This window comes from Argiope bruennichi, chromosome 3, assembly GCF_947563725.1.
Source record: "Argiope bruennichi chromosome 3, qqArgBrue1.1, whole genome shotgun sequence".
Lineage (NCBI taxonomy): Eukaryota > Metazoa > Arthropoda > Arachnida > Araneae > Araneidae > Argiope > Argiope bruennichi.
The window spans coordinates 114,940,359-114,968,122 of NC_079153.1; the positions used below are offsets into that span (position 1 = coordinate 114,940,359).

A 27,764-nucleotide genomic window follows, 5' to 3' on the forward strand; every position below is an offset into this window, starting at 1 on the left:
TTTATTTACCTAGTTTCATAAAAAAACAACTAAATTTATGATATTATAACACATTTTTGTGTTTCATATTTCTATATTTAAAAGAACAATTTTGTAAAAAGTTCTAGCGATAGAGAAGAATATTCGTACGAATTGTCAGAACGTGAAAATAATAATAACATTTCAGTAGAATTGAAGATGGAAGTGAAATAAATGAAGGTTAAATATGTATTTCATTCTATCAAATCTGATACCATGAAATGCTTTGTAATATAGCTACTATAAGCATTACGAAACTATAATATTCCTTCTCTGCCTAGAAAATTTTTTTAGTAGGGAAGATAGTTTTATATAAAATTTGAATGGTGCTGAATGGACACCTGCTCGTGACTCCTGGCCTTAGCAACAAAAATGAAGACAATGACTCAAACATTCGAGAATCTCTTTTAGGATTCGACTTCCAGTGTTAATTCTAGAACATTCGAACCTTTTGAAACGAAACAGAATATTTAAAAGATCACATACCAAATTACTTAAATCATTGAAGTTTCGTAGTAATTGTACTTACATGCATGCAAAAGTACAAACCGATAGTAGTACATTCTTGGACGAATTCGATTCTAAATTTGATGCATATCTGCATTATAAAGGTTAAAAGCGTGTTCCTAATTTTAAATATCTAGCTCTTTACGTTTTGCAGTTATCATTTTCATTTGGACAGTTGGACAGACAAATTTCCTTTTCTTCATTTTGTTCAAAATTTGGTATGAAGTTGTTCAGGTTTGATATGAAAGCCTACATTTCATCCTTTTAACTTAGAGGGTTTGTACGTTATCATGCTCAAAGACAGATAGACAGACATTATTCCAAAAAGGTGTTTTTCGTACTGTTCATTTCAGGATCGTGAGACTAGCACGTTTCGATTATCGAACTTCGACAAAAGGTGGTACGCAGAAAGATGAGAGGTTAAATTCGTCTCCTAAATCTGTGATAATCTGAGTTCTCCTCATTGCTAAACATCTCCGTTCATCTTTCCTCTCACTCCTTTTTTAACTAATTAAACCCCTCCTGAAGCACGCGAAAAAGTGCAGAGGGTTTTCGAATCTGAAAATGAATAATATACTTAGTGAGATCAAAAATGAAGATTCGTCAAAATTTAGAATTTATCGAATCTGAGTTGCATACTTCGTACACGGGAAATGCGAGATTTTTTTTTTTTTTTTTTTTTTTTTTGAAAGCAGAACTTCAAGCTAAACAAACTAAAAATAGCCTTCGATAGATTTAAAAAGAATCTTTTATAAAGCAAAACAAATCTGAAAGTTTGAAGTATAGCCCTAGTCATCTCAGATAAAAATAATACTGTAATAATATCGATGTTTCCTGCAAGTATTTAACCATGAAAATGGAGGCAATTTTGTCATTAAATGTTTTCATGCTCCTGTGAAATCCGATTTTTACGTATATATATCAAAGGTAACTTAAAAATAAAAACTTACGTTTTCAGCACATAAAATAAAACTCTAGTTTCTATAATATTATTTTATTGAAATGTCAATGGTATATCTATATTTTTGGAAAATAGTTTTGTAAGCGTTTCTCTCAAGTGAATGTCAAGAAACAAAAATAATTTTCTATTCTATTTTTTTAGGAACGTTCCGGAAGAAGAAAATCGGATTTCAACTGATTTTCGAAAATTGCTGTTTCTGAATTCAGAGAACAAATAATAGGAACATTCTTCATACATTTCCAGAAAGTGGGTTATTGAAAGTGTTTCCATAGGAATGGACGAATCTTATTTTCTTTTTATACTATACCTTTATCTATCACCCTGCAGATCAAATTTTCTTATAGGGATAGTATTGCTATACTGAATAGATCTGCTCAAAATAAAATTGCCAGACTCCGATTTCTACTTTTACCAAGGCCAAAATGGAAAACTTTATTGTTAAAAAGACACACAAAAAAATTGTATGACAGGCAATATGAACTTATTGTTATTCTTTCAATAAGGCTCACGTAATTTTTTGATCGATAAATTTTGAAATTCATATTTTAAAAATAGAATCGTTAGATTTTTATTAGCATGAATTACATATTATAGTGGCCGAATTGAAATGGCAGCTAAGAAATTGTTTTTTCTTCTTTAATTTGAAAGTATATGTGATTTTCTTTCAAAGTATCGAGGCGTATGTTTTTATAACAAAAAAATTGTTAATTTGTAATATATTGTATTTCATTTAATAGAATAGTACTGCAAATAATAATCTTCCTAAGCACAAGCAGCAACCAATCGATAATTTATATTTTCAACAAAACATTGAAAAAAATTAGCATCATTATTTACTTGCTTTGAAAAAAAAACTAAAATCCATATGTCATATTTTAATGTGAACTTAAAAATACATCAAATCTAAAATATCGAACTTTCTGAAAAAGATTATCTTTTAAGAAATATTTATATTAGTCTGGATTTTTTTGAGTGATATCCTTAGGAAACAACAAAAAAAATTTTTAATATGTCAAATACCACGGTATCCTAATTTTTGATTATTAATTATTAACTTATTTTCAAACTATTTAGAAATCATTTATTGTTATTTTCAAGATTTTGACTCAGTTATTGAATTTATTTTATTTATAGTCCATTATTTTCTATTTTTATTTTCTTAGCAGTCATATTAATCTTGGTTCTATTCTCTTTTTTAGAGAAAGACTTAACTCTTTATTAAATTATATTCTTTGGCTTTAAGAAATGTATATTACATGTAGCTCTAATCCAGACAAAAGCGTGTGAACCCTCTTCCAAGGGAAAAATGTCTCTAAAATATTTCCTTATAAAAGAAAAAAGACATTTGATGAACGTCAATTAATAACGCTGTTTGAAAGTGAAAGAGGTCGATTTTCTACTTTAAATCTAATAAATAATGAACATACTAAACTAATTTCTTTGTATATATTTGAATACGTCGGTTCGAGAACAGAGGATTTTGATGATATAAAAAATAATAGAAATAATTGCGATCGCATTAAACCGCGCCCACGGTGTTAGAAAGAATTTTTGAATTCAGTTAATTGTCATTCTACTATAAATCGGAGCAATCTTTATACATGCTGATAAAGATTTTTATGAAACGAAATAAATTATTTGTTAATTAAGGCAAAGTTCATGCATCGTTAGTATGAGCAACAATTGCTTAATAAGAGCTTAAAAATTCAATTTCCGTCTAAATCACAACTTATAACTCAATATAAATATTATTCTTACGAATTCATAAGAATAAATAATTTTCAGAAATTCATTTTATTTAAAAAGATAATTTATTAAATTTTAATATTATTTATTTAATTTATTTAATAATTTAATTAATTTATTTTAATTCATTTAATAATTTAATTCAATTAATTTTTAATTTACTAATTTAATTTATTCTAATTTATTTAATAATTTAATTTAATTAATTTTTAATTTAATTATTTTATTAAATTTCAAATTTATTCAAAATGTTTTTTGCATTCGATTAAAAATATTTCACATAAAGAAGGGGACGAAAACTACATTAATGTAGTGTTTATTTTGTCAGCCATCTTGATTTTTAACTTTGGCGACTTGATTTTCGCCAAGAATGCAATAATGGCATTCTTGGCAAAATGAAGTGCACATTAAAGTGGTTTTTGATTAATATCAATTTCTATGGTATCAAAGTACAAAATCGATGTGAAATTACTTTCCAAGGTCAATAATTATAACAACAACAAAAAACCTAATAAAATTTATTTAACCAACAAAAAAACCTAATAGAAATTTCGAAACCAGTCTATTCATAGCAATTTAATATGTTCGTAAGATCATATTAATACCATTTATGTTGCCTTTATGAATATAAAAGACAAATTGATTTACTGGTATAGTTCGAAGATTATGACAAAAAGTGTGAAATGCACGAACTTCTAAAAATTTTCACCGTCTAGAATAATGAAAAACGTGTATATTCTATACAAGCCTATTTAGCCATCAGATTTTGTAGGGGAAACTATACTTTATTACATTTGCATAACGCAAGTGATTTCCTTCACTTTGTAAATATTTTTCTCATTACGCTTTAGAATGTATATTGCTATGAAATGACAAATTGAAAAAAAAAAGTGTATCAGCAAATAATGAGCTAATAACAGCCAGAATGAATTCAATAACAGTTCTGGTTGTTATACTTAATACATAACATACTTAACTTATGTATTACATAATTTCCAATAATAATTGGAAAACAAAGTTAACATTTTTATCAGTATTGAAAATTCACCCATGCCTGAACCGAACTATATTACATTTGCCAGTACCATTTTTGATAAATATAGTATCTTATAATAATACATTCAGAAAGTATTATTAAAATATATCATCACCATCTGTAATTACTCATACATACATATATATATATATATTGCATTTTCAAATGCTGTATTTAAAAGCTTATTTTCATCAAATACTTTTTTTAATAATTCCTTAAAATTTATTTATTTATTTTATTTTCTAATACAACAATAACGATTCTAAACGAATTATAGATTATTTTTTTCCTTCTCTGTGTCCCATAATGATAATAGTAAATGAATATTTAAACAAGAATAATAGGCTAATTCAACAGTAAGTTAAGTTGTAGCGCCAACTTGCGACCCTTCAGTTAAAATCAAAGTTCTATGACATGTATCATTTGTTTTGGTACATTTTTCAAATTTTTAGGTTAACCTAATTATTAGAAATTATAACTATTTTTTCTAATTTCATCCGCTGATCGAAATCAATTCTTTTATTTTAAATGAATACTAACTTCGTTTTCGGCAACTTTAGTTAAATAAGAAAAAAAAAAAAAAAATGCTAAAATTCAAATGCGATTATCTAGTTTTTGAAGCATTAAAAGAAAAACGGAAAGTTGCAGGACGATGCAATTACATTAGTTTGCAAAACAATTTAAAAGCAACAGAATGACCATATCAAGAACTTGAGAATATGCTTCCAAAAATATTTGTCAAGGGGAATCTTATTTCAATGCCGATTCTTTGAGTAACAATGTGAACGAAAACGTAAAAATTATTTAGAACTTAAAGATATTCCTTTTTTCAGAAGAAGTGCCATAAAATTAAATGCAGCTCATGCAAATGAAATTCTCTAATCTACATTTTTCGGAATTTCGAAAATAGAAAAATCTGCAAAACGAGTTAAATCGTTTTTTACAGGGGGGAAAAAAAAAAAAACTTTCTTAGCCAAGGGGTTCTACTTGCAAGTTTAAAATGCAGCAACGAGGTTATTGAAAAACCCTGACTATATCTGAACACTCAAAATAATCAACGGAAGTGGTTTTCTTAAAACGTTCTCGCATATTCTGTAATAAGCTTATCATGCCAGATAACGTCTTGCATGTCACTGGCATAGAAAAGTTACAAAATATTAACTTTTGACGTGAATTTACTAAATATATCGTGTCATCCTTGACGAGTTATTTGGCGATTACTTCCTTGGATGGAATTATCCCAAAATCAAACTTGTATTTTAGACTCCTTTTTTCAACCGACTGAAATAAAAATTTGACACAGCATTATAATTGTAGTCACAAAAACATATACCAAATTTGATATATTTAAGTCATTGTGTTTTTAAGTTATCGTGTTTACACATTTCTGAAAGTAAATACCGACAGACAGTCAACGCCTTGTTGGATTCGACTCAAACTTTAACAAGTGTCTTCACTACACATGGTGGATCTATTTGCTGAATCTTGTTTATCTAATTCTCTCCGTTTTAAAGTTATCGAGTTAATTTACACTCAAAGAGGCGGACTTCCTCTGAACAGATTTTACTCAAAATTTGATGGAATTCTGTAAATTTGGTGTTAAGACCATATACCAAATTTCAAGTGTCTAGCTCAAAACGTTTTTATCTTTGTCATAAACAGACAGATGGATATTTTCTAAACGTATGTTTTTCGAACTCAGAGAGATCTAAAACGTGAAGATTCGTCAAAATCTCGAGTTCGAATTTTTTGACCATTACTTGACTCTCTGTAATATGTATAAGAGAAAGTACAAATTAGGAATGATATTTTCATTTTATTGTTTAATTCAATCAATATATTATAATAAAGGTTGCGTTTTGTATTTATTTATGTTTTGCTATTATTTTTATGGAACAGAGGGAGTATCAGTTAACAAATATTTACTGCAAGCTAATAAAATTCATCTGAATTTTTTTAGTGTCATATTTTAATCTAGTATCAAAGTAACTAGTTATTTCAATTTTAAGCAAATATTAGAAAGTAGTTATTTAGCTGAAAAGCAACTATCATTTAATGTAGTTCAGATTTTTTATTTTAAACTATGTCCAAGTGTGTACAGCTTCTCAAGAAAACTGAGTCAGCTGCAAATAATTGCACGGCGAACTATTTATTACGCATTAATTAATTCTGGGAGCACGCAGCATTAAATTTTTTTTAACTTTAGAAAAACAGCAATAGTTTTTAAAAACCTTCATGTTAGAATTATATTTCAATGACGATGATGATGTCGAGTCCGCTTTACAGCGGAAGAAGGGAGCAGTAGCTTCTGAGGGTAAAGATCTCATTATATTTCAATACTGCGTCCATATAAATTGCTATACTCAAGAAACCTCTCCAAACGGGAAAAGAATTTGTCTTAATCAATGGATCATCTTTCATTATACGAAAAATCTTTCCAAAATCCCTTATGCTGGTCTTACTTTAAATATTAAATTTTCACTAATTAGAGATTTTAACTTAAATTTCACGAACTCCATAAAAAAGAGACTTAAAAACACAATTTTTGACACAGATTTTATATATAACTTCTATCAACTGCGTCTCTTTTTGGATAAAAAACACTTTAAGGCATTCCAGACATCAGCTTAACATAAATCTATATTTTAAAAACATGAAAGTAGAACCATAGAAGCTTTTGTATGATAATCTCCATGCTTTGAATATACTGATTTAGAGTTATTCATCCATGTAGTATTGTCAGTTCCTTTAACTTAGTGTTTTCTTCTTGATATAGATTTACTGCTTATCAACTCTTGTTACTGCTTTTCTGTCTTCGCATTGTAAATCCATTTGTATATCATTGAATATCATACAAGATATATATATATACATATGTATTAATGTGTCTCTCAGAAGCCCAAATTGTGGGACCAGACAAGGACTTATTTGTTGTTCTACACTAGTGAAATTAACACTTTTGCCATATTAAGCAAATTTATAATGTTTAATATTATAAATGTATATTAGAGTGATTCAAATAAAAATATTGTTCAATTCTGACATATGTCTCAATTCTTTGTTGGATAAGGGAAATATGTATTTCTTGACCGTTTTCAGACAAGGAAAATCTCCGTAGTTTTGGGCTTTGATTTCTCGAGAAAAGGAGTAAGGCTAAGGATGAAGATTATTAATCTGTGAAGTGAGTATGAGGAAATATTTCCATGTAAGCTAATTACCTGATTAACAGGTTAAACAATACATCGAAATAAATGAAAACAATATACAATTAAAAAAGCAAAATAATATTGACGTCAAAAAAGAATATCTAAAAGAAGAATCGCGTCTAATAAAGAAAGTCAGGAAAGCACTCTTCTTATTTACTGCATATCACCCCTTGGAACAAAGAACTCGTCCCAAAGTGATAGGCACAGTTTTCTGAAATGGACAGTCCAATTCTACTATAATGATTAATTGTGTGCTTTTATTAATCTCATAGACCCCCCCCCCAATTATTAATCCATACAATCTAAGCTTAGATTTTTTTTCTTCAGTGTGATAACACAAAGACATTCAAAGTTATAAGGTATTTGTCAAAATAATAAAAAAAAAATTGTGACCGTAAGAATATTTTTAAGATTCTTTTTTCTATCTACTTTTGGAAGAAAAATTAAGTAAATTTGAAACTGCTAGTGAAAATTAGAAATATTTATCAAAATTTGACATTTTTTTTAAACCGAACGTAATCTAAAGGATAAATTATTGGGAAAATTTGTCAAAATTCTGTAAATTTCATAAACCATTCTTTTCTTTAGTTAGTGGTTTTCACCATATATTTATATACATATTTCAAGCTCTAATTTAGCCCTTGAAAGCTAGGTAAAAAACCCATATCAATATTCATATTGAAATGATCTGCTAATCATAATTGAAATTCTAATTGTAAGCTAAATGCAAATGTAACAAAGGTCAAAAGTCATATCTTTTTTTACATATATATACACACAAACGTACAAAGAGTCTACTGAAGTCCACCTACCACACATTAATCTGAGTCACAAACTTGTTGTGTAGATAAAATAAAGTGACTACACAGTGATATAGGTTACAGTGCTACCAAGCAGTAAACAACAGAGTTAATGTTCTTTCTCGAAAATAGTATAAGATACAGGGGAAAAAATCAATTACAAAACTGCAGAATGCCTTTAAATAGGTATGAAAAAATACCTTGATTCATCAATAAGACAAAAATGTGTTATTCGAACACTTTTTATCTTCTGCTATACAGATTTAGGCTTTTATTTGAATTTCACTTCTCTCATTTATGTACTATTTGGTGTACTAGCACTTATGTTATAAAAGATCCTGTAATATTGGCAGAAATTACAGTTTGAATTATTCCCACAAAAAAAAGTATATTGGGGTTATTTTTTGGCTGGAAAATATTTTCTTCTTCAATCCATACCTTCTGATGTCATAGTTTTGGAAAATAAGAACAAACAAATATACATTTTAAGTATGTTTTTTTTTTTTAGCATTGATCTGAGCAAGATGTCTTCTTGTACTAAATTGAAGACACTCAACATTTTGTAATTGACCTTTTCCCCATATTTTGTACTGCTTTCAAGTTAGGTATAAACTAACTACATTATTTGCTGCCAAATGGAGCGGTAACAGATCTCACCAATTTGTGCATGGTCATTTTACTATATTTAGATACCAAATAATTGTCAATATTTTCAAATTAATGTGAGCTAGATGGATTTAGTGGACATTCTTTACATATTATTTATTTATTAATGTAGATGTTACCAAAGCGATAAATAAGCATGCAAAATGATATAGTGAAACAATTTTTAAAAATTTTCTTCAAAAGTATTATTTTTGTATTGACATAGTGTACGATATATTATACTAATGAAAATGTTTGAAATCATGTACATATATTTCATTAATATTTTGAATATATTTTCAAATTACACATTTCTAAAACATGATATTTTTCAAATTTTTGAAATAAAAATACATTTTTATTCAGACCAAAATGAAAAAAAAAAAAAAAAAAAGAATCTACCACAAATTAAAGAAAAGATTAATTATTAGTTAGATGAACAACTGATAGTTAATAGAAAATTTATGATAGTGCAATGTTTCATTTTTATAAATATTTTCCTAATGATTTGCAGAGCATTAAATTGATTTCTGTACAATAAAAAAAAACAATGCTTTGTCTATAAAATAAACACAACACTTTTATATAAGTGATACAAAATATACATATCAAGATTATCATTAACCCCCTTTTGTAATTAGCTGTTTGCCAATAATATTAATAACATTTTTTAGTCAAGACAATCAACTTTGATGAATTACATCTTATCATAACAAAAGAAAGTATTGTTTTAAATTTAAATAATAAACACAAAGCATCTAGAATGATTTACAATGGCTGATTGATTAAATTGGTTCAGTTATTAAGGATAGGAGCTCAACCATTTTAATTAGTATTGGATATTTCTCAAAGCTTTTGAATAGTGAAAATTAGGCCAAGATATTTCTAGATGATAAATGTATTCTAGATGATAAATGTAATGAATGATATATGAAAGAAAAAAGTTTGAAAATAACACAGTGTTTGTCACTGTGGGTCTATGAATTTTTTCATTACTAAAAATGTACAGAGAAGTAATGTTTTGGAAATTGCTTTCTGGAATGCAAGGTGGTAAAAGACAGATGGCCATTAATAACATATTTACTAGTCATAGGTTAGTAATAGTCTAGTAAATAGTTTCAAAATTGTCACATTAGTTGTGACTGGAGGGTTAGTTCCTTGATTTTTCCAAATGCATATATAAGGCACTATTGCAAAAATTATTTCATACAAAGTCATAAATAATGGAATAATGTTTATTAGAATCTGCTTTTTACATTATAAATAAAGATGTAAGAGGTATATAAAACATCAATCACAATACATAAGTTAATATATTTACACCACCCAAGCACACAAAACTAAAAATAGTTTACATATTCTTGGTTAACACCACCAATACGAAAAAATGCCCATATCCCAAAGAGTGTTATTCAAAACACTATGCACAGAGATAAGATGAATAGCAGAACTTGGCTATGCTTTAGCTGAATAATAATATAGGGATTCTAGACATATGTCTAAGAAACTATAATATAAAAAAGAAAGGAAAAAAAATGCATTCAAGATACAAAAGTTTACAATAATTATTTTGAAACTATAACAGATACAGCATTCAGTTGAAAATAATAACAATCAATGATATCTTTTTTGTAGAAAGCTTCATACGTTATAAAGCTTATCATAAACTATATATGAATGTAATATATTGACTGCACTATAAAGTCGAACTTTCAACAATATACAACACATTCTAAAAACATAAGTTTTACATAAAATTTTGCAAAAATCATGATAGCACTCTTATGACACATGATTCTTACATCATGGATTCATGTAGCATGATTTAATAAATTTGAACATTCCTCATATGACAATTATCTTCTCGCAATGCACTGACAACAGTAAATACAATAGCACTATCTAACAGAGCCTGAATACATTGTCGAATGAATTGATGAATAAATGTATTAAAAGCAAACCATAATTTAACAGTAATGGAAGTTGATCGTTGAGATATAAAATAATATGCGAGATGAAGAAAGATAATTATAAATAAAAACATTAATACTCTTGATGACTGCTTTACAATTTTTAGCATTTTAATACAGAATATCTTTTTCTCCTTTAAAATACATTTGATGGATTAAGAGTTTCCTAAGATCCCCCAACTTCATTTTCAAAATTCTATTATCAGTGAGAAAATTCAAGAAGTCAAGTGATATAAAAAAAAAAAAAAATGCAATTTTGGAAGCTGACGTTTCATGAGAGAATGAAATAATGATGTGTTTTCCAGATATGTCTTCAGAAAATGAGAAAATTCAGATCTTTTTTCATAAAAATGTTATTTTTTTAAATAATACATTAGTTAATAATATTTAATGCACATTTTAATAACCAAATAAAAATAAAAAAATCATAGATTAGGTATTAAGAAAGGTGAATTTGTTAATAATATTAAGTAGCATAAAATGTACATAACTGAACTAAAAGTCAATTTTTTTTCTTTAAACAATAGTAAATGCAATTTAGAATATAATTTGCATGCATACATAGAGATTAATATGTTAATGGCATTTATAACTCGTTTCAGTCAGTGGAAATGGTAAAATATAAGAGTTTATTAATAAATGTTGTGAATTTACAGAAAGTACAAGATTATTATTTACGAATAAAATAGAGCTGCAATTATTAAAATTATTGATATATTTTTATTGTTTATCGTTTTTATAATATAAAGTGCTTAGGAAATAAACTTTAAACTAAGGTTATGTATTCATATTCCAATAGTCTTTGAAAAGCAGTGCAAAGAAAAATACGACAGGGGTAAAATTAATTCTGTGCTGTGTAATCATTTTAAGTAAAAAGACCATGCTTATGTAAAAATTTAAAAAAAAAAAAAAAAAAAAGGCATGGAAAATAATGCAAAAAACTAGATTAATAAATATGTATAATCATTAAACAAAGTTTATGCATACAATTTACATATTAATCATTATAAGACCAATAATGACATTTGATTCATTGCTAAATATCTCAGCAAAAATGCATATTCATTCAGCTTCATAAAAAGAAAAGTTAATAACTTATTCAGCCAAGTTCTACTATAAATACATAATAAATATTTAAAAATGATAAATATATCTGATACTTACAACTTTTAACATAATGTGTAATTTATGTATGCCTACATACAATACAGCTAGAATCTAATAATAAACAAACATTTGAATATTCAATATTTTACAAACAAACATAAATTAAAGGAACTAAATAACTATATTTTCTTCCAAAAAATGCACACTGATTCTTTTAAAGTAAAAAATATTTTTGGTTCTTAAAAGCTTTGAAAATAATTTTCATTTATAATCAATATTAAACTAACAATCTCCTCCAAATTAAAATTATATTTCTTAAATGAAAGAATAACTTTAAAATTGCTGTAATACTCTTATTTCAATAATGAACTAAAAAAAAGTTTTTACATATAATTTAAAAAGTTTTCAGCAATTCTTTTTTAAATTGAAAACCAATGCTATTGAATTTTTTTAAAGCATTGTTGGACAAATTTTATAATACTTACATATAAAATTTTTCAAATGAAAAAATACAGTTAAGTTATGAAGATCTTAAATAAAGGTACGAATGAATTTATCACAAAAAAATGACTGATTTAAAACTTTTAAGGAACATGTAGAACAAAAGGGAAAAATGGAAATTAAGAATAATATTTTTTTTTAAATTATAAATCTTAGAAAAAAAAAAATCTCAATCTCATTTAACTCTTACCACATCCTCAAAGTTTCATTACAAATAACTGAATTGCCAAATTGATAAATTTTAGTGAACCAAAATAATAGAGGATCGACTTAGTTGAGCATTGTATGTCGATCATAAATATTTCTTCGCTGTTCTTGAACCTGTCTTTTCCATTTATCTTGCTGTTCACCAACACGATTCAACACATTTGTAGTGCTTGCTCGTGGTCTCAGTGGAGGAGGCATTGGTTCACTCTAAAAAACAGGGCAATGGCTCATAAATTCACATTATTATATTATTACAATTAATTGGATCACAGATGAAACATTGACTATAAATCCATCTTTTAAATACCGCATTTCTGTAATCCTAAAATTTTTATTTAAAAAAAAATAAGAAACACTTAGAAATTTCAATAAAATCTATTAAGATAAAACATCTCAACTGAACAAAATGAAAAATATTTACCAGAGTAACTTCTTCATTAGTGTGCTTTTGATAAGCTGTTCTGCGTTTGTTTAATAATGGGTCTAAACACATTAAGAAAAGCATATAGACTGTCAATAAAGATATCACCCAGATGATAATTATAACAACAACCTAAAAAAAATTATGGACATTATTTGATTATCTAGTTCATCATTATTAATTCTAATATAGATATAAAGCTAAATGCAATGACCAATAATGAAAACTATAACACAAATCAATTCAATGTTTTACCAAGAAAACAAATTCTCTACCAAAGCACAAACTTAATAAAAATTTACAAAAATATTTAGCTAAAAAAAGTTTTATCAGTTTTTTTTCCCTTCTTTTTAAATCAGATTAGTTTTACATCTTAACAATAATTAAGTAAATGCATAATGATAATTACAATAATTCAGAAGAAATCTAGAATTTTTTTTATCTAATTTATTTTTTCTAAAAATTTTAATTCATTAATTAATTAAAAAAATGAATTTATAATACTTAAAACATAAATAAAATACATAGATCACAGCTGTGATATTTGAACAAGAATTATTTAAAGAAATAGAGTAGAAATATTTCAATTGAGAGAAAAATTTTAAAACTAAATAAATAAAATCAATTTATACTCTCATTTTGTAACATTTACTTTAAATAATATCCATACTGTTAATATTTCACACTGATTTATAAAATGCAAGTTAATTGGGAGCAAAACAAAATATGTGGCTGTTATAGCATCATTATTCAATATAGTTACACAGCAACATTAAGGGAAAAAAATTATCAGAATTAAACTATAACCAAGTTATATTTACAATTTCATTTAAACATATATAAATCAGAGTGAAATTTCACTAAGATAGAAATTATGTTACAATTTTATCATTTTTGAAATATATAACATAAAAATGTTGATAAATCTTACAAATATTGTTGTGGTATTTCTTCGTTCATAACGACATTCGCAACGGGGACAAAATTCTTTCTCTTTTGCACGAACATAATCATCTGCCTGTGGCATCACCACACCTTCACATTTGCTAAAATTGTAATTTTATTAATATTTTAAAACATGAAATAAAAAGTTAATAATTCATCAAAAGAAATTACTGGTATATTCAAAATAATACAATACATATTTAACTTCATTATGAGAAATATTAGCAATCAATAAAAAAAAAAAAAGAAATATTTAACTTCATTATGAGAAATATTAGCAATCAATAAAAAAAAAAAAGAAAAGAAAATAGTTGTTGAATCACAGGACAAAGGATGGAATAAAAGCTTATTAAAAGTTATTTATGATATATAAAAAAATGACAAAATAAAATAGCAATGCCAATTTTCTTGATTAATTCTATGGTTAACATTACCTTTTATTTTTAATTAATATTGCTTCAATATGACACAGACATTTTAACATAACCAAAACTTTTTAATAAAATTTTACAAATTTTGATATAAATAATAATAAATATACAATAACAAAAGAAGAATTAGTAATGCTCAAAATATGGCATTTTTTAAAAATTAACGTTTATAATTTTCTTTGAAAGCACAAATAATTATAAAAATATTTTATAATGCATGTTCCCAAAGATTCTCAAATGTAATTTTATTCTATACATAGTTCTAAATTAAAAAACAAAAAAGATGATCAATTCTCTCAACACGAATAAGGAAATTCTTCATAATTTTAAAACCACAATTATAAAATTAGTTTTCTTTTTACAAAAATATTACTTATGTAATTTCAAACTGGCATATTATATTAGATAAATTAAATATTAAATTAATTCACTACAAAGGAGAATCTGTTACCAATAAATCATAATATTAGAGCAAAACTTCAATTCAGCATTTTTTATTCAGTTAAATAGTTGTGTGAATTTTAGATAATTTGTGACTAATTTAGATATTAAGAATCATTTTAATGAAGTTTACCACTGAGATGGAACAACATTTGCAATGTATAGCTTCCTTTCTGTCTTGTTTCCCTTAACAACTTCTGGACTAGGACAAATACATTTACATCTCACATCTTCATATTGAGCCTAAAATTATAAAAAAAATATATATAAATATTTAAGAATGCAAGTTTAGCAGTCACTAATAAAAAAAGTGAAAATAAATGGCATATTTCAAATTTTCTTATACCTTTCAATCTTTATTAGTATTGGGATAAATTCACCAATATTGGATATATTCTTTCGTGTTTAATAATAACTTCACACTATTATATAACAAATTAATGCATGAAAAATGGCATTTTCATGTTATAATGCAATGCTAAGTATTTGCTGTTATGAAGATACGATTCAAAGTATTATTTTGAGTATGCTTGAAGATATATTGGTTCAAATCTATGTGGTGGGATAAAATTCCTAATTTTCTTGATAATAAATATTACAATAAATAAGCCTCTAAAGTATATTAAACAAAATAAGAAACATTGCAAATTTCTGAAATGTATGTTATATATTGCATAATTTAAAAAGTATTCAGAAAAATTTAATTTGTATTGCGAATGAATGAAATTATACGAAATTGAAACTAATCTGAGAAAAAACATGAACAATTCTTAAAAATGAAAGTTCGAAAATATTTTTTGAATAATTTTGTAAATTTCACCATTTTTTCTAATTCCTGCTTTTAGAAAGTTTAATAAAATTTTGATATTAAAATTAAAGAAAACATTTTAATGAAAAATACAATACTTACATTAGAAATACCGATATATGAACAGATAACGAAAAAACAAAGGATGTAGCAAACTAGATTAAGACCCATAGTTTTGTTATAATAAATATTTACAACGAAATTTTTTTATTAAATAAAAACAATCTTCAACGCAGCCATTACGAGATATAAGTTACATTGAGATGTTTGCTCCTGTTTGTTTCAAAGAATGCAATTTTTATCACAGAATTAAGAACCATAAAAAGAGGAATTCCACATTGGATATAAAATTTATTACAATTCGAAAATGAAACATAGAGATTTTTCTTAATATGTTCAACTTTCATTTACAAATAGAACTCTTTTTTTTTTTTTCATTTTCTGAATATCTTACAACAATGGCAACAGATTGCTATCCAATTAGAATAAGTCTCTTCAGGCACCGGCATAGTAAAAATGACAAAAAAATGGAAATCATTTGCTACTCGATTAACTTTATTTCATCCCATATTTTAGTTTAAACGACGGAAATTTTACATTTTGCTCTAAAAACGAATTTTTTAAATTGTGTGCTTTTTTTTGTAAAAAAAGTAATATAGAAGATGTCTGGAAACATTCCTGCTGTTGTTGAAACTCATTTAGATGCTATTCATTGTACTTCTGGTATGTTAATTTCTATCTATTTCTATCAAAATATTAAATGTATATGTATATAATTAGCGAATAACTTATATTTGGAAGACAGGTTTATCTGAATTCATTTCGTTATATTATATTAAAACTCTGGCTTCATAAAATTTCATTGGTCATTTGACTTTCTATCATATAAATTGTATAGTCTGAGCTCCGATTATTCACTATTGTATATTTAAAGGTAATTGACCTGGAAAATAATATGATCATGTAAAAAGCAATTAATGCAACCTATTACACAGACATTTTTCATTTGCTGAAACTGTCAACTTATTTTCTCTCTCTAATAGCTTTTTAATTATGTTTACCGTGTGATTTTTAAGTTTTATTATTATTATCTAAAATCGGAATAATCTGTTGAGTTTAATTTTTTTATGTGTAGTTAATGCCTTTATGTGATTCGATATGTGACTGGTATAGTCATTTGACACATGTTGAGCTTGCATACCCTTTAAAATTCATGATTTTAGATAAATTGCTAAATTTTTATATATTTTTATATTTTTTAAATAAATTTTTCAAATAATTTCAAGTACTAATAATTTTGAATGCCTAGTTAATAGTTAAGTTTGCCTGATTGGAATCAAAGCAGAATTTTATTTCAATCCTGATTTGAATACCAAATTCGATAAAGTGCCATTCTAAATATTTAAATGCAGGTTAAAACACTTAATTATAATATAGAAAAGATGTGAATCATCATGCAAATTTTATAAATGCTTTAAATAATAATAAAGGGAAAATAATGAAGAAAAAAAACATGGAAAGGAGATTGTAGAACATTGTTTGTCAAAAATGGAAATATTTTCTGTACAGCACTTTTTTTGTATTTATAGATTCCAATGATTAAATACAAATATAACTATTTTTTCCCCTTAAAAACATTCTCAATTCAAAAAATATCTAAAACAATTTATCTGCATATTGTTTTAAGCATATCTCTAGAATTCATGAAAAATTACTAATTACAGTATGAAAACTTTATTATTTGTAACAAGTTTCTGAATGAACCAATTAAATATTTTGCAGTCTAAACTATCATTCATTAGATTGGACTTTTTTCCCTAATTGTATATTACTAATTTATATCTTATCTATCATTTCTATAATTAAAATATTAGATTTAAAAAATTGTTTCAATGGTGATGGTAAAATTAATATCCTTTCTTTTATCATAAAAATTAATATTCATTCAAACATAGTATACGTTTGCAGAACACGGGTAGGGTGGGGGTTAAGTTAACCTTCTTAAGAAAAATTATTAACTCTTTATTTAGTTTAATGGAGGTATATGTATTTTTAAAAAATTTTAGCATTTTGGAATTAAAATATAAAAGTATCTGAAATGTCAGTTGAAAAAAAAAAATTATTTCTACTTGATTGAAAAAAAAATTAAGTTGAAGGGGGTTCCCCTCTCTTGGAACAGTGACTAGCTTTTCCTCATAAGGATAGTCAAATTTCCTCATGCCTAAAATTGACTGTTCTTTTCTTTCTTCATTTGGATCAATTTCAATCTTAAATTAGATAGTTAATGTTACTTTTTTAATAATTTGTTTAATTTCTTGCAAGCCATTTTATGTTCTTGAATAATTTTTTTGTTTTTCTAAAGTTCTTTGCGGCCCATTACTTTTGCACTTTGTACAGTTACTTTGGCATCATTTTCAACATGGCAATATAGTTATGCTCTGTAGAATACTACATATGAAATAAATTCTGGTATTAGATATATTAAATGGAAGCAATTAAGATAATTCATGTGTATATGTGTAAAATAGTTTTGGGCTAAATATCTGTCATGCAGCTTTGCTTTTTTAAAAAATTATAGATGTGATTCTTCCGTAAATCTGCAATTTCTGCTGGTTTTTAAAGAAAAGTGCTATTTATCGCACACACACACAAATCATCCTCTTACAAAAACTTTATTTGTCTTAAAAGGTTTTTCACTTCAACCTCAAAATCAAGATTAGATGTAGTGAAGGAATTAAAAAAAAAAAAAAAAATGTATTGAAAGTATATATTGAATGTTTACGAATATTGCAAAAGAAAGATGTCCTTGAGGAATTTGCTATTGCAATTTGCATGGGCAATTGATCCTATTTGTCAGAAGCATTCTCTTTCTTTGACATTAATGAAAGGTCTTCCTAGCGACTAATGTTATTAGTGTTGCAGATACAGATGCTTATGACTTGGAGGTACACAAGTATCCTGCTGACAGTTTATGGCAACCACAGCAGAAGGAACGAGTGAATAACTGTTGGTTGAAAGTTGAAAATTCCAGACAATTTCCTCTAATGTCAAGGCATGTGACATGCTCAAGTGCTTTCATGGCCATAAAGCCGAGTTGAGTTTTGGTGTCGTGAATTTGGTTGTCACTTTTGAAACAAACAGATGAGTTGTAGAGTTGTTTGATACCGTTCAGGCTGTGAAGTATGAGCTGATATCTCAAAAGAAATCTGCTCTCATTTGTATCTAAAAGATAGAGTTGGTAGAAATCTCTATAAAAATATGAATCCAGCAACAAGGAACTACAGAGCAGAAATTCTTAGGAAAAAAGATGTTGGTGACAAATAGTCAATTCCAAGGGAAGTTGAAAAGAAAATATCTATCAAAGCTGCCGAATAATGGATAAATATTCATTTTAAAAAAGATGAGATTCCAGTTCTCTAAAATTTCTTCCATATCTGAATAGTATATATAAAATGAAGCTGTTTGTTGTGCTAATGGGGCTGATTCTCAAAAGCAAACTACGAAACACCAACTGATATATGTCTGTGAAAGACCTGTAAAAAGACAAAATGTTAGTAATGTGTCCAAGATGTGCTGCAAGAATCTATTGAACATTAAAGAAATATTTACTATAATATATTAGAGATACATTTAAATTTGTCCTGAACAATATAGTCAATATGGACAATATAGTCTTTGAGAAAGTCATATATTGTAGATTTCTTACTAAATCTTTTGAAATGAATAAAAAAAATCCAATTAGGATCTCATCTGATCATTTTTTTCTGAACATTGATTGTTTAATTCATACTTTGGTTTAATAGTAACCAAAAAGAGCAAAGAAAAAATTTTGCAAAATTATAAAAATATACTCAAGTGCATAAATATATATATAATATAGATCAAATCATGTGTGAATCGCATGCTGCAAATTGCAATCTCCAAATTCGCTAATTTTTTTCTTGGTGCTTTTTGGTTGCCATTGCAACCAACTAGTCCCATACTTTTAGCATGTTTTTCCTTTGCACTTTATTTCGTGTGGCATGTTTGGTATTTCCTCTTTTTTGTCTTTTGGTCAATCACATTCCTGAAATAAGGATAATTTTTATTTGTTATTTGAAGAGTATTTATATCATTACTGTAACATATATATATATATATTAAAAAATTCTATTTATTATGTATTCTTTTATAACACCTTAATTTGATAATAATTTAAAGAAAAAATTTCCCATACATTATCATCAAATTATTTGTCATGGATTTCCTAGAATGTACACTCAAGAGCCAAAACATTATGATCACCGCTACATTTTGCAATGAACTCGCCTGGATGATGTGGAAGGCACGTGATCAGGTGGAAGTGGTATTTAACTGCTGCTGAAGAGTTTGAAGAATCATTCTTTCACTTACTTCTGTGTGTGATGTTAAAGGCTGTGGATCTAAGCGACTTTGATAGAGGGCAGATTGTAATGGCTCGAAGGCTCGGAATAAGTATTTCCGAAACTGCCCAACTCGTGGGTTGTGTGCGATCTACAGTTGTTAGTACTTATGCAAAGTGGATGAATAACAGTGAAAGCAGCAGTAGGTGACATGGTGTTGGACGTCCACACGCTATCGAAGAAAAAGGTCATCGGAGACTGTCTCGCATGGTGAAGCAAAACCGGAGCCAGACAGTGGCTCAGCTGACAGCCCAATACAATACAGGGCCAAGTAGAATAGTATCGGAGCACACTGTTCAGCGGACACTGTTGGATATGGGGCTGCGAAGCAAATGTCCCACTCGTGTGCCTTTGCTGACCAAGCGTCATCGCCAACTGCGCCTGTGCTGGGCCGAGAAACATCACAACTGGTCCATGGATCAGTGGGAGAGAGTTGCCTGGTCAGATGAATCACGGTTTATCATGCATCACGACGATGGCCGTGTCAGAATACGCCGTCTTCCAGGCGAACAGTTGCTCTCTCAATGTACACAGTGTAGGTCATACACAGGCCGGTGGTGACGGTATTATGCTTTGGGGGACGTTCTCTTGGGCGTCTCTGGGACCCGTGGTTGTGGTAGAGCATACCATGAATGCTACAGGGTATCTGAACATCATTGCGGACCAGTTGCACCCTTACATGGCCTCTGTTTTTCCAGCTGGAAATGGAATATTTCAACAGGACAACCCCCTGTGTCACAAGGCTAAAATTGTGTTGGAGTGGTTCCAGGAACATGATGCTGAATTCCAGTTAATATCCTGGCCACCTAACACACCGGATCGCAATCCGATAGAACACCTTTGGGATGACATGGAACGGCAGCTCAGAGTTCAAAGACCACCAATTCGCAATATCTCGGATTTATGTGAACATTGCTTAAACATTTGGTACAATCTGTCTACCATCTACCAAGGACTTGTGGCATCCATGCCAAGGCAGGTTGAAGCTGTGTTGCGCGCCAAAGGTGGGCCAACTCGTTATTGACAGGTGGTCATAATGTTTTGGCTCTTGAGTATAGTAATCTCAAAAGTTGTTCAGTCTGGAAATACAGTTTTTGATCTCCCAAATCATCTTGCAATAATACTTGCAATAAACATCTTGCATTGTTTGTTGAACCTTTGTAATTCTTCATGATCACTTTAAAATTCATGTCCTGCAGCATTTGTTCTTAACTTTTTCAAGTTGCATGCCATTTTAATTCTGAATATATTTTTTTTCTGGTTTAATTATGGTCATTATATTTTGCAATGTTTAGATTTTTGTCTTGTATGATTCATTCACATTTTATAATAGGATTTTATTGAATATGACAATCAATTGTCCTTCAGAATCAGCCTCCCACTACCCCCAGCTAATAGCTAGGTTGATTAAGCTGAACTGCTAATTCTGTTTGATTGAGCTAATAGCTAGCTCAATCAAGCAGAATTTCAATTCAGTTTTAAGTATTAAGTAGATTTATTATCTTGCATTACATTAGCATTTCTGCTATCATTTTTCTATATTATGTCCAGTTTTCTTTCTTGAGTTTGTAATCAAAGACGCGTTATTCTTTTATGCTAAGGAGACTGAAATTTGATTTTTCTGAGATTCATGCAATGAGATAGCTATGATCAAGGCTAACCTTTACTTATTGTCTCATTTTTTTTTTTTTTTTATAGAGTATATGGAAGGTAATTTATGAAAAAGTCTGTTAACAACTATGATTTTTTTTTTTTTTTTTTAACTTACAGATGGAAGAATCATCCTGGGATCTTCCAATCTTGCTGGACGATATTGGAATGGTTCTTTATTTTGCTTTCCAACAGTTGAAGATGCTCCACATATTGAAAAATGCCTCACTGGTATAGAGGTTTCTGCTGGTATCTGCGATATGGAATATTTAAATAAAGATTATGTTGCTCTTGGATTGGACTCAGGTAAACATTTATTAAAATCTGTCATAGTTAAGAAATGCATGACAAATTTAGAAATTTTTGAGAGTGAAAAAATTGAATGAATCTGAAATCTAACATAGTAATAAATATTAAAAAATACACTATATGTATGGCAAAACTATAGTTACATTCAGAAACTTCATTGTTGAAGAATTTATATTGCAAACTTTTGCTACTTTTAATCTACATCTTATTTTTCATATTCCATTTTAATATAATTAAATGAAAACTGTGGAATCCAGTCATTATGGAAGAACCAGAATTTGGTGCTTCTTATTAAGCACAAGTGCATGAACTTTAATTTTTTAATCATTGCTGCTACATGGTTAGTTGTAAAAATTTCAATATTGCTATACTTTTCTAACAATTCATGTTAAATACTTGTGAACATAATATATGTTATTATTACACATATTAAAATTATGCTAAGGAATTATTATTATTACGTGTACTAAAATAATGCTAGAGAATTATTCCTAAAAGCTGCTTTTGTTTTGTTCTCTTCTTTAGTGTATTTTGAAGCTCAGCAGTCTTGTATATAATTTAAGGAAGTAAAATGTTATTTTGATCAATTAAAAAAAAAATTGTTTATACTTCTGCTTGCTTTTAAAAAATTGTTATTTTTTAACACTTAAATCCAAATTTATTCTTTTTTTTTTTTTTTTTTTTTTCAAGTGTGTGTGTGTTTTTCTCTAAATGTCTGTTTTTTAAATCTTTATTGTAAAAATATATTTTATTATTTGTTTGTAGGTGGCTTGGAGGTTTACAAGTTTGATTCAGAACCTGCTAATTTTTCATGGGTGTTTGGAGTTTGTGAACATGATGACTTTATATCATCATTAAGTTTGAATGCTGATAAAAGCAGTTTAGTTACTGCTGGTGCTGATAAGTGGTATATTCTAACATTGAAATTATCTATTTTTTTTATATATATAATATGATATTTATATATAATATATTTAAAAGATTAAAAATATTTGTTGCAATTTTTTAACTCTATAATTTTCTTTTCCTTAGTGTAAAAATTTGGGATGTTGAAAGTTGGGGTACAACTGCTACTTATCGACCTGGTAACTATTATTTCTGTTTCACTAGATGAGAATTTTATTATTTAAGACATTTATAAAATTTTCTTTTGAGAATTCTTGGATATATTATTTCCCTGCTATAAATTTGGGTTTGTTTGTTTTTTTTCCCCTTAATTTTAGAATTATAGGATTTGAATTTTTTTTCTTTTTTACTGAAATTAAAATGATTTAAATAGATGCTCAAAACAATGTTTAAAAAATAACAATTGGTAATTTATAATTCTATGTTATCTTTAATCTATCTTTCAAAGTCTGAATTGATGTAATAGATGATGATCTGTTTTCACTAATTGATTCTTGGCATATAATGGTCATTTGTTAGGAACTTCAATTTTATTTTTTTAAATAATTTATTGAGTTTTAAAACTATTTCATTATATTACTTTAATTCTTAATTTAGAATACAAAAATAACAATTTATAAATTATACTAATATTATTAAATTTATGTAACTAATAAATTAAATGAACTAATAATCAAGGGAAACTAGTAAATAATGAATTAAAAAATAAATAATTTATAACTCAAAGTTGCCTCAGTTTATCATATTTTATTATTATTTTTATTTTGTGTGTGGGGGAGAATAGATATATGACTGAATAGAAATAAAAACAAATATATCAGTTTTATTTTCTGTTTTTTTTTTTATTATTTTTTTTTTATTACTTATTTTGTCCTCATCTTTATATGTTTTTATTTTCAACAGTTCATGGGGGTATAATTTGGCAAGTGGCTTGTTCTTCTGAAGATTCTAATTTATTCCTTACTTGTGGGCAGGTATGATTTGGCTTCTGGACTTCATTTGTCTATTTTATATATATCTTTTATTTAAGAAATTTTACTAACTAGTTAATTTTATTCTAGGATGGAAATATTTTGTTGTTTGATTTGCGTCTTCCTAAGCCTGCCTCTATAATGGGTAAGCTATATTGTCTGTGGAATTATGTTAAAGAACAATTAAATCATTTTTCAAAAAATTTAATATAACTTTTTATTTTATTTCCTATTTGAATAAATTTTAAATTAATAATTACATGTATTTTAATTAGATGTCATAAATACTCTAGATTTTCTATTAAATATATTTAAATTCATCTTATTTTGTTTTAAATTTGAAATTAATGGTTTAGGCACTTTTTTAATTCGCATGTTTTTCCTCAGATAATAATTCTTTAAAAGATGAACCTACAGCATTAACATGGCAAATTGGTAGCCCTTCATCTTATGTAGTTGGTGATGCCAGTGGCTTAGTAGCTTTAAAAGACATCAGAAATACAGGCACTGTGTGCTCTTGGAATCCTCATAAAAGACGCATATGTCGTTTATTATTTTCTAAAAGGTAATTAATTTTGAAGATTCTTTTTTACTCATTTTATAATTGTAGCAATCTGAAATTACTAACACTGTCATGATGAGATTTGTAGGATTATCCTTTTCTGAAAAAATTCATGTAAGAGATGTATCATTTACTTGTATGTATTACATTAAATTTTAGAATTAATGAATTTTATTATTATTTAATTGATTTAGAATCATTACAGTGCCCAGGATTTAGATAGATCCACTAAAATTCAAAAACTGTTCAATTTTATCCGATTAATTGTTAAAATGGCTGTTAATTTTGTATATTAGTAACCTTTTTGGTTAATGTAAATTCTTCTAATCTTTAAAATTGTATATATTGTTAATTTATAAAACAAATCATTGTGTGTATGTTTGTCACGTGTCATTTGAGCTGAGAATTGCTTCCTTCCCTCAATTATGGACTTGTTTCTTTCAGTAAACCTTGGCTTGCCTCAATTGCTGATGATACAGATGTATGTGTAACTGAAATAGGGGAATCTCCTACTGAAGTGTAAGCTTTTTTTAACTTATTTATTTAAATGAACTTATAAATGATGTTTATATTTTATAAATCTTCTGAGATTTAGAATTTCTCCTCTTTTAATTAGGTAAAATAATTTAACATAACATTAATGCTCTCTTTAAATAAGGTGCTTTGGACTAGGCTATTACAGGTATTAAATGTGAATTTTGAATGTATATGCTATGTACAAAGATTTTGACATAAAGATAAGTTTTGACAAAGTGTATTTTGATGATAATGAGGAATTGTATGAACTTTATGAGACTTGCATTGCTTACAAAACAGTTAATTATTCAGAAATTTATCCTTTTTTATATGATATAGTGGTACAAAGATAAGCCCAATGAAAATGCATTTATAAATTTGAAACTATTGGTTGTCATATATTATAATTTTTAAAACAATAAGAATATAAATGCAATATTTGAACTTGTTTTGAATAATATTTGATTTTAATTTATTATTGTTTTACTCATGTTTAACTTTTACACAGAATGAAATAAAAGGGTGCCAATTGCAAATTTGGCTCACAAAACAACTAAATATGTAGAAATTTGTCCTTTTTTTGTATGATCACCAATCAAGATGTCATAGAGTCCATAAGTTTTTATAAAAATTGTTTCGATACTTTTTCCATGAATTTTCTGTTGCATGTAGTAACTCATGTTTATTGCCGCAACAATCCTTGTCCTCATAAATATCAGAAATCATTATGCCCCACAAATTTTCCTTAAGGTTCAAGTCGGGGGCTTTTTGATGACCAGTTCGATAATTCTGCTTCATTTACTTGAAATCGCGACTTTATAATTGATGGTTCATGGGTAGAGGCATTATGTTGTTAAAAACTATAATCCCCATTTCTAGTAATATTTTTTCAGCAAGCATGTCTTGATATTCTTCAGATCTAATGTTTGGTTTAACCGTAACAAATCTTACTGAACCATTATGATGAAAAGTGTTTAGAAAACACTTTTCATTAATAACATAAACCATGCGGATAATATTGGAAGCTGTCGGGTATGTCCAATTAAATTTCTTTTCACCTGAGAAAATTCTTTCATTCCATTTAGTTACAAAAACAATATGCTGTTTTATCCATTTGATATGATTAAGCATTTGCAGTTTTGTTAACAGAAGCTATTTTCTCTTTTGATATATCAGTACAATTGTGATTCCATATGATGATGCAAACAAAGTTATTCAACTACAGTGGTCTATTTCAAGAAAGCTCAATGACTGACTTTTGTACTATTCATTTATTGGCGTATTAAATATCTTTTCTGATGTTCAAATTTTTTATTTGAATGACACTGCAGCCATAATGGTTGTTTTGAATTTTTACCTCTCCAATAACAAATTTTCACTGGATTTTCAAAAGATTGGATTAACTATCTATTATTTATTGTATGTCTCATCCAATTGTGGATATACTAAATGCCTTCAATAAGCTTTAATTCTGTCTGTAATGTAAATCAATTTATAATCAGCCTCATTGCCTTATTTTTTATGAACATATCTTTCAATGGTAGAATTGTCACTTTTGTTTTAAAAATATTATTGCACTTCATCTCATTTGCAATTATTAACATGCTTTCTTGTACTAAAAATGAAGATGAGTATGGAAAATATTTTTGATATAGCTACAAATGCAAAACAATTTTAAATTATCCAGATAAATTTGAGATGGTAAGACCCATAGTAGTCATAATCGGAGACATTTTTAAAAACTCATATAGTGATGATGAACAATGGCTGATAACCAATACTTATCATATTTGCTCATGCTCTAATGTGATAAAATTATTTTTGTCATTGTTTAATTGCAATTAGCTTAATTTAAATGACTGCAATATCAAAAATATTAAGAATCACTAATAAAGATACTTAGGTTTGATATTTTATCTGTATTATTTAATTTTCTTGAGTGCATTTTATGTCTGTAGTTAATTAAATGAAAAATATTTATTTTTAAACACACAGCAGTTTCTAAAATTGCTGTGCTTTTTATGACGTGATTACTGTAGAAAACAAAACTAAAAACGAATTTGGGATGCAATTAAGTTTATATGGTCACATTATTTATTTATTTTTTATCACACATATCATACAGTTTGAATTTTCATAATTTGTTCTGCATTGTATATTTTGCAGATATAAAAATGATGATCACCAAGACTTTGTTCGAGGTCTGACATGGAATGAAAAGAATGAATTAATTTCTTGTGGATGGGACAAAAAAGTTCTGAAGCATGTGTGTGAAAAGGAAGAATCAAGCTGAAGTTTAGTGTCATATTTTTTGTATATTTTTAGGACTTTTTCAAAAATAAAAGCTGTAAAGTTATAAATTCCTAATCAAATCCTAGATGGTTTGATTTTGTCATCTTTTTGTTTTTAAAAAAACTGAAAAGTATACTCGGTTTTGTATCAAAGTTTAATAAAATTAACATTATGCTACCTAATATTTTTAATTATGAGAAATTATTAAAATATAAATAGAGTAATATTGTTTCAGCATCAGACATTTTGAGGTTTATATTATGAAGGAATCATAAATGGAGTCACATCTTTATATAAAAGAAAAATTTTTACTGTTCTAGAAACATCAGTTTTACAATTAATCTTATGTATATAATAATCAATAACAACAATCTCATAATGCCACTT

At 27.1% G+C, this 27,764-nt stretch overlaps 3 protein-coding genes across 4 annotated transcripts in view; 2 read left to right on the forward strand and 1 right to left on the reverse strand.

Moving 5' to 3' along the window:
• LOC129963409 (uncharacterized) overlaps nucleotides 1-2,299 on the forward strand; it is a 156,989-nt gene extending 154,690 nt beyond the window's left edge. For both annotated transcript variants that reach the window (XM_056077761.1, XM_056077763.1), the window contains exon 8: nucleotides 1,628-2,299. In XM_056077761.1, coding sequence (XP_055933736.1) covers nucleotides 1,628-1,663 — 36 coding nt within the window. In that variant the 3' untranslated portion in view covers nucleotides 1,664-2,299. The remainder of the gene's footprint in view (nucleotides 1-1,627) is intronic.
• Nucleotides 2,300-10,136: 7,837 nt separating this feature from the next.
• Nucleotides 10,137-15,995, reverse strand: LOC129964090 (uncharacterized protein CG1161-like). The gene is made up of 5 exons (XM_056078773.1): nucleotides 15,853-15,995; nucleotides 15,076-15,185; nucleotides 14,057-14,171; nucleotides 13,126-13,257; nucleotides 10,137-12,911 (listed from the first exon to the last, which is right to left on the reverse strand). The coding sequence occupies exons 1-5, from the start codon at nucleotides 15,919-15,921 to the stop codon at nucleotides 12,768-12,770; spliced, it is 570 nt and encodes a 189-aa protein (XP_055934748.1). The 5' UTR covers nucleotides 15,922-15,995; the 3' UTR covers nucleotides 10,137-12,767.
• Nucleotides 15,996-16,228: 233 nt separating this feature from the next.
• Nucleotides 16,229-27,559, forward strand: LOC129964264 (methylosome protein 50-like). The gene is made up of 9 exons (XM_056079013.1): nucleotides 16,229-16,473; nucleotides 21,942-22,127; nucleotides 22,896-23,037; nucleotides 23,163-23,215; nucleotides 23,940-24,010; nucleotides 24,098-24,152; nucleotides 24,395-24,572; nucleotides 25,014-25,088; nucleotides 27,252-27,559. The coding sequence occupies exons 1-9, from the start codon at nucleotides 16,413-16,415 to the stop codon at nucleotides 27,376-27,378; spliced, it is 948 nt and encodes a 315-aa protein (XP_055934988.1). The 5' UTR covers nucleotides 16,229-16,412; the 3' UTR covers nucleotides 27,379-27,559.
• Nucleotides 27,560-27,764: the final 205 nt, after the last annotated feature.

Bases quoted from the DNA above. Each gene is read 5' to 3' on its own strand.
- LOC129964090 (XM_056078773.1), bottom strand. From the start codon at position 15,921: ATGGGTCTTAATCTAGTTTGCTACATCCTTTGTTTTTTCGTTATCTGT. The intron at 14,172-15,075 runs GTAAACTTCATT...TTACAATTTTAG, and splicing joins AATGTTGTTCCATCTCAGTG to CAAATGTGAAGGTGTGGTGA. The intron at 13,258-14,056 runs GTAAGATTTATC...AATTTTTTTTAG, and splicing joins GAAATACCACAACAATATTT to GTTGTTGTTATAATTATCAT.
- LOC129964264 (XM_056079013.1), top strand. From the start codon at position 16,413: ATGTCTGGAAACATTCCTGCTGTTGTTGAAACTCATTTAGATGCTATT. The intron at 16,474-21,941 runs GTATGTTAATTT...TTTAACTTACAG, and splicing joins TGCTATTCATTGTACTTCTG to ATGGAAGAATCATCCTGGGA. The intron at 23,038-23,162 runs GTATATTCTAAC...TCTTTTCCTTAG, and splicing joins ACTGCTGGTGCTGATAAGTG to TGTAAAAATTTGGGATGTTG.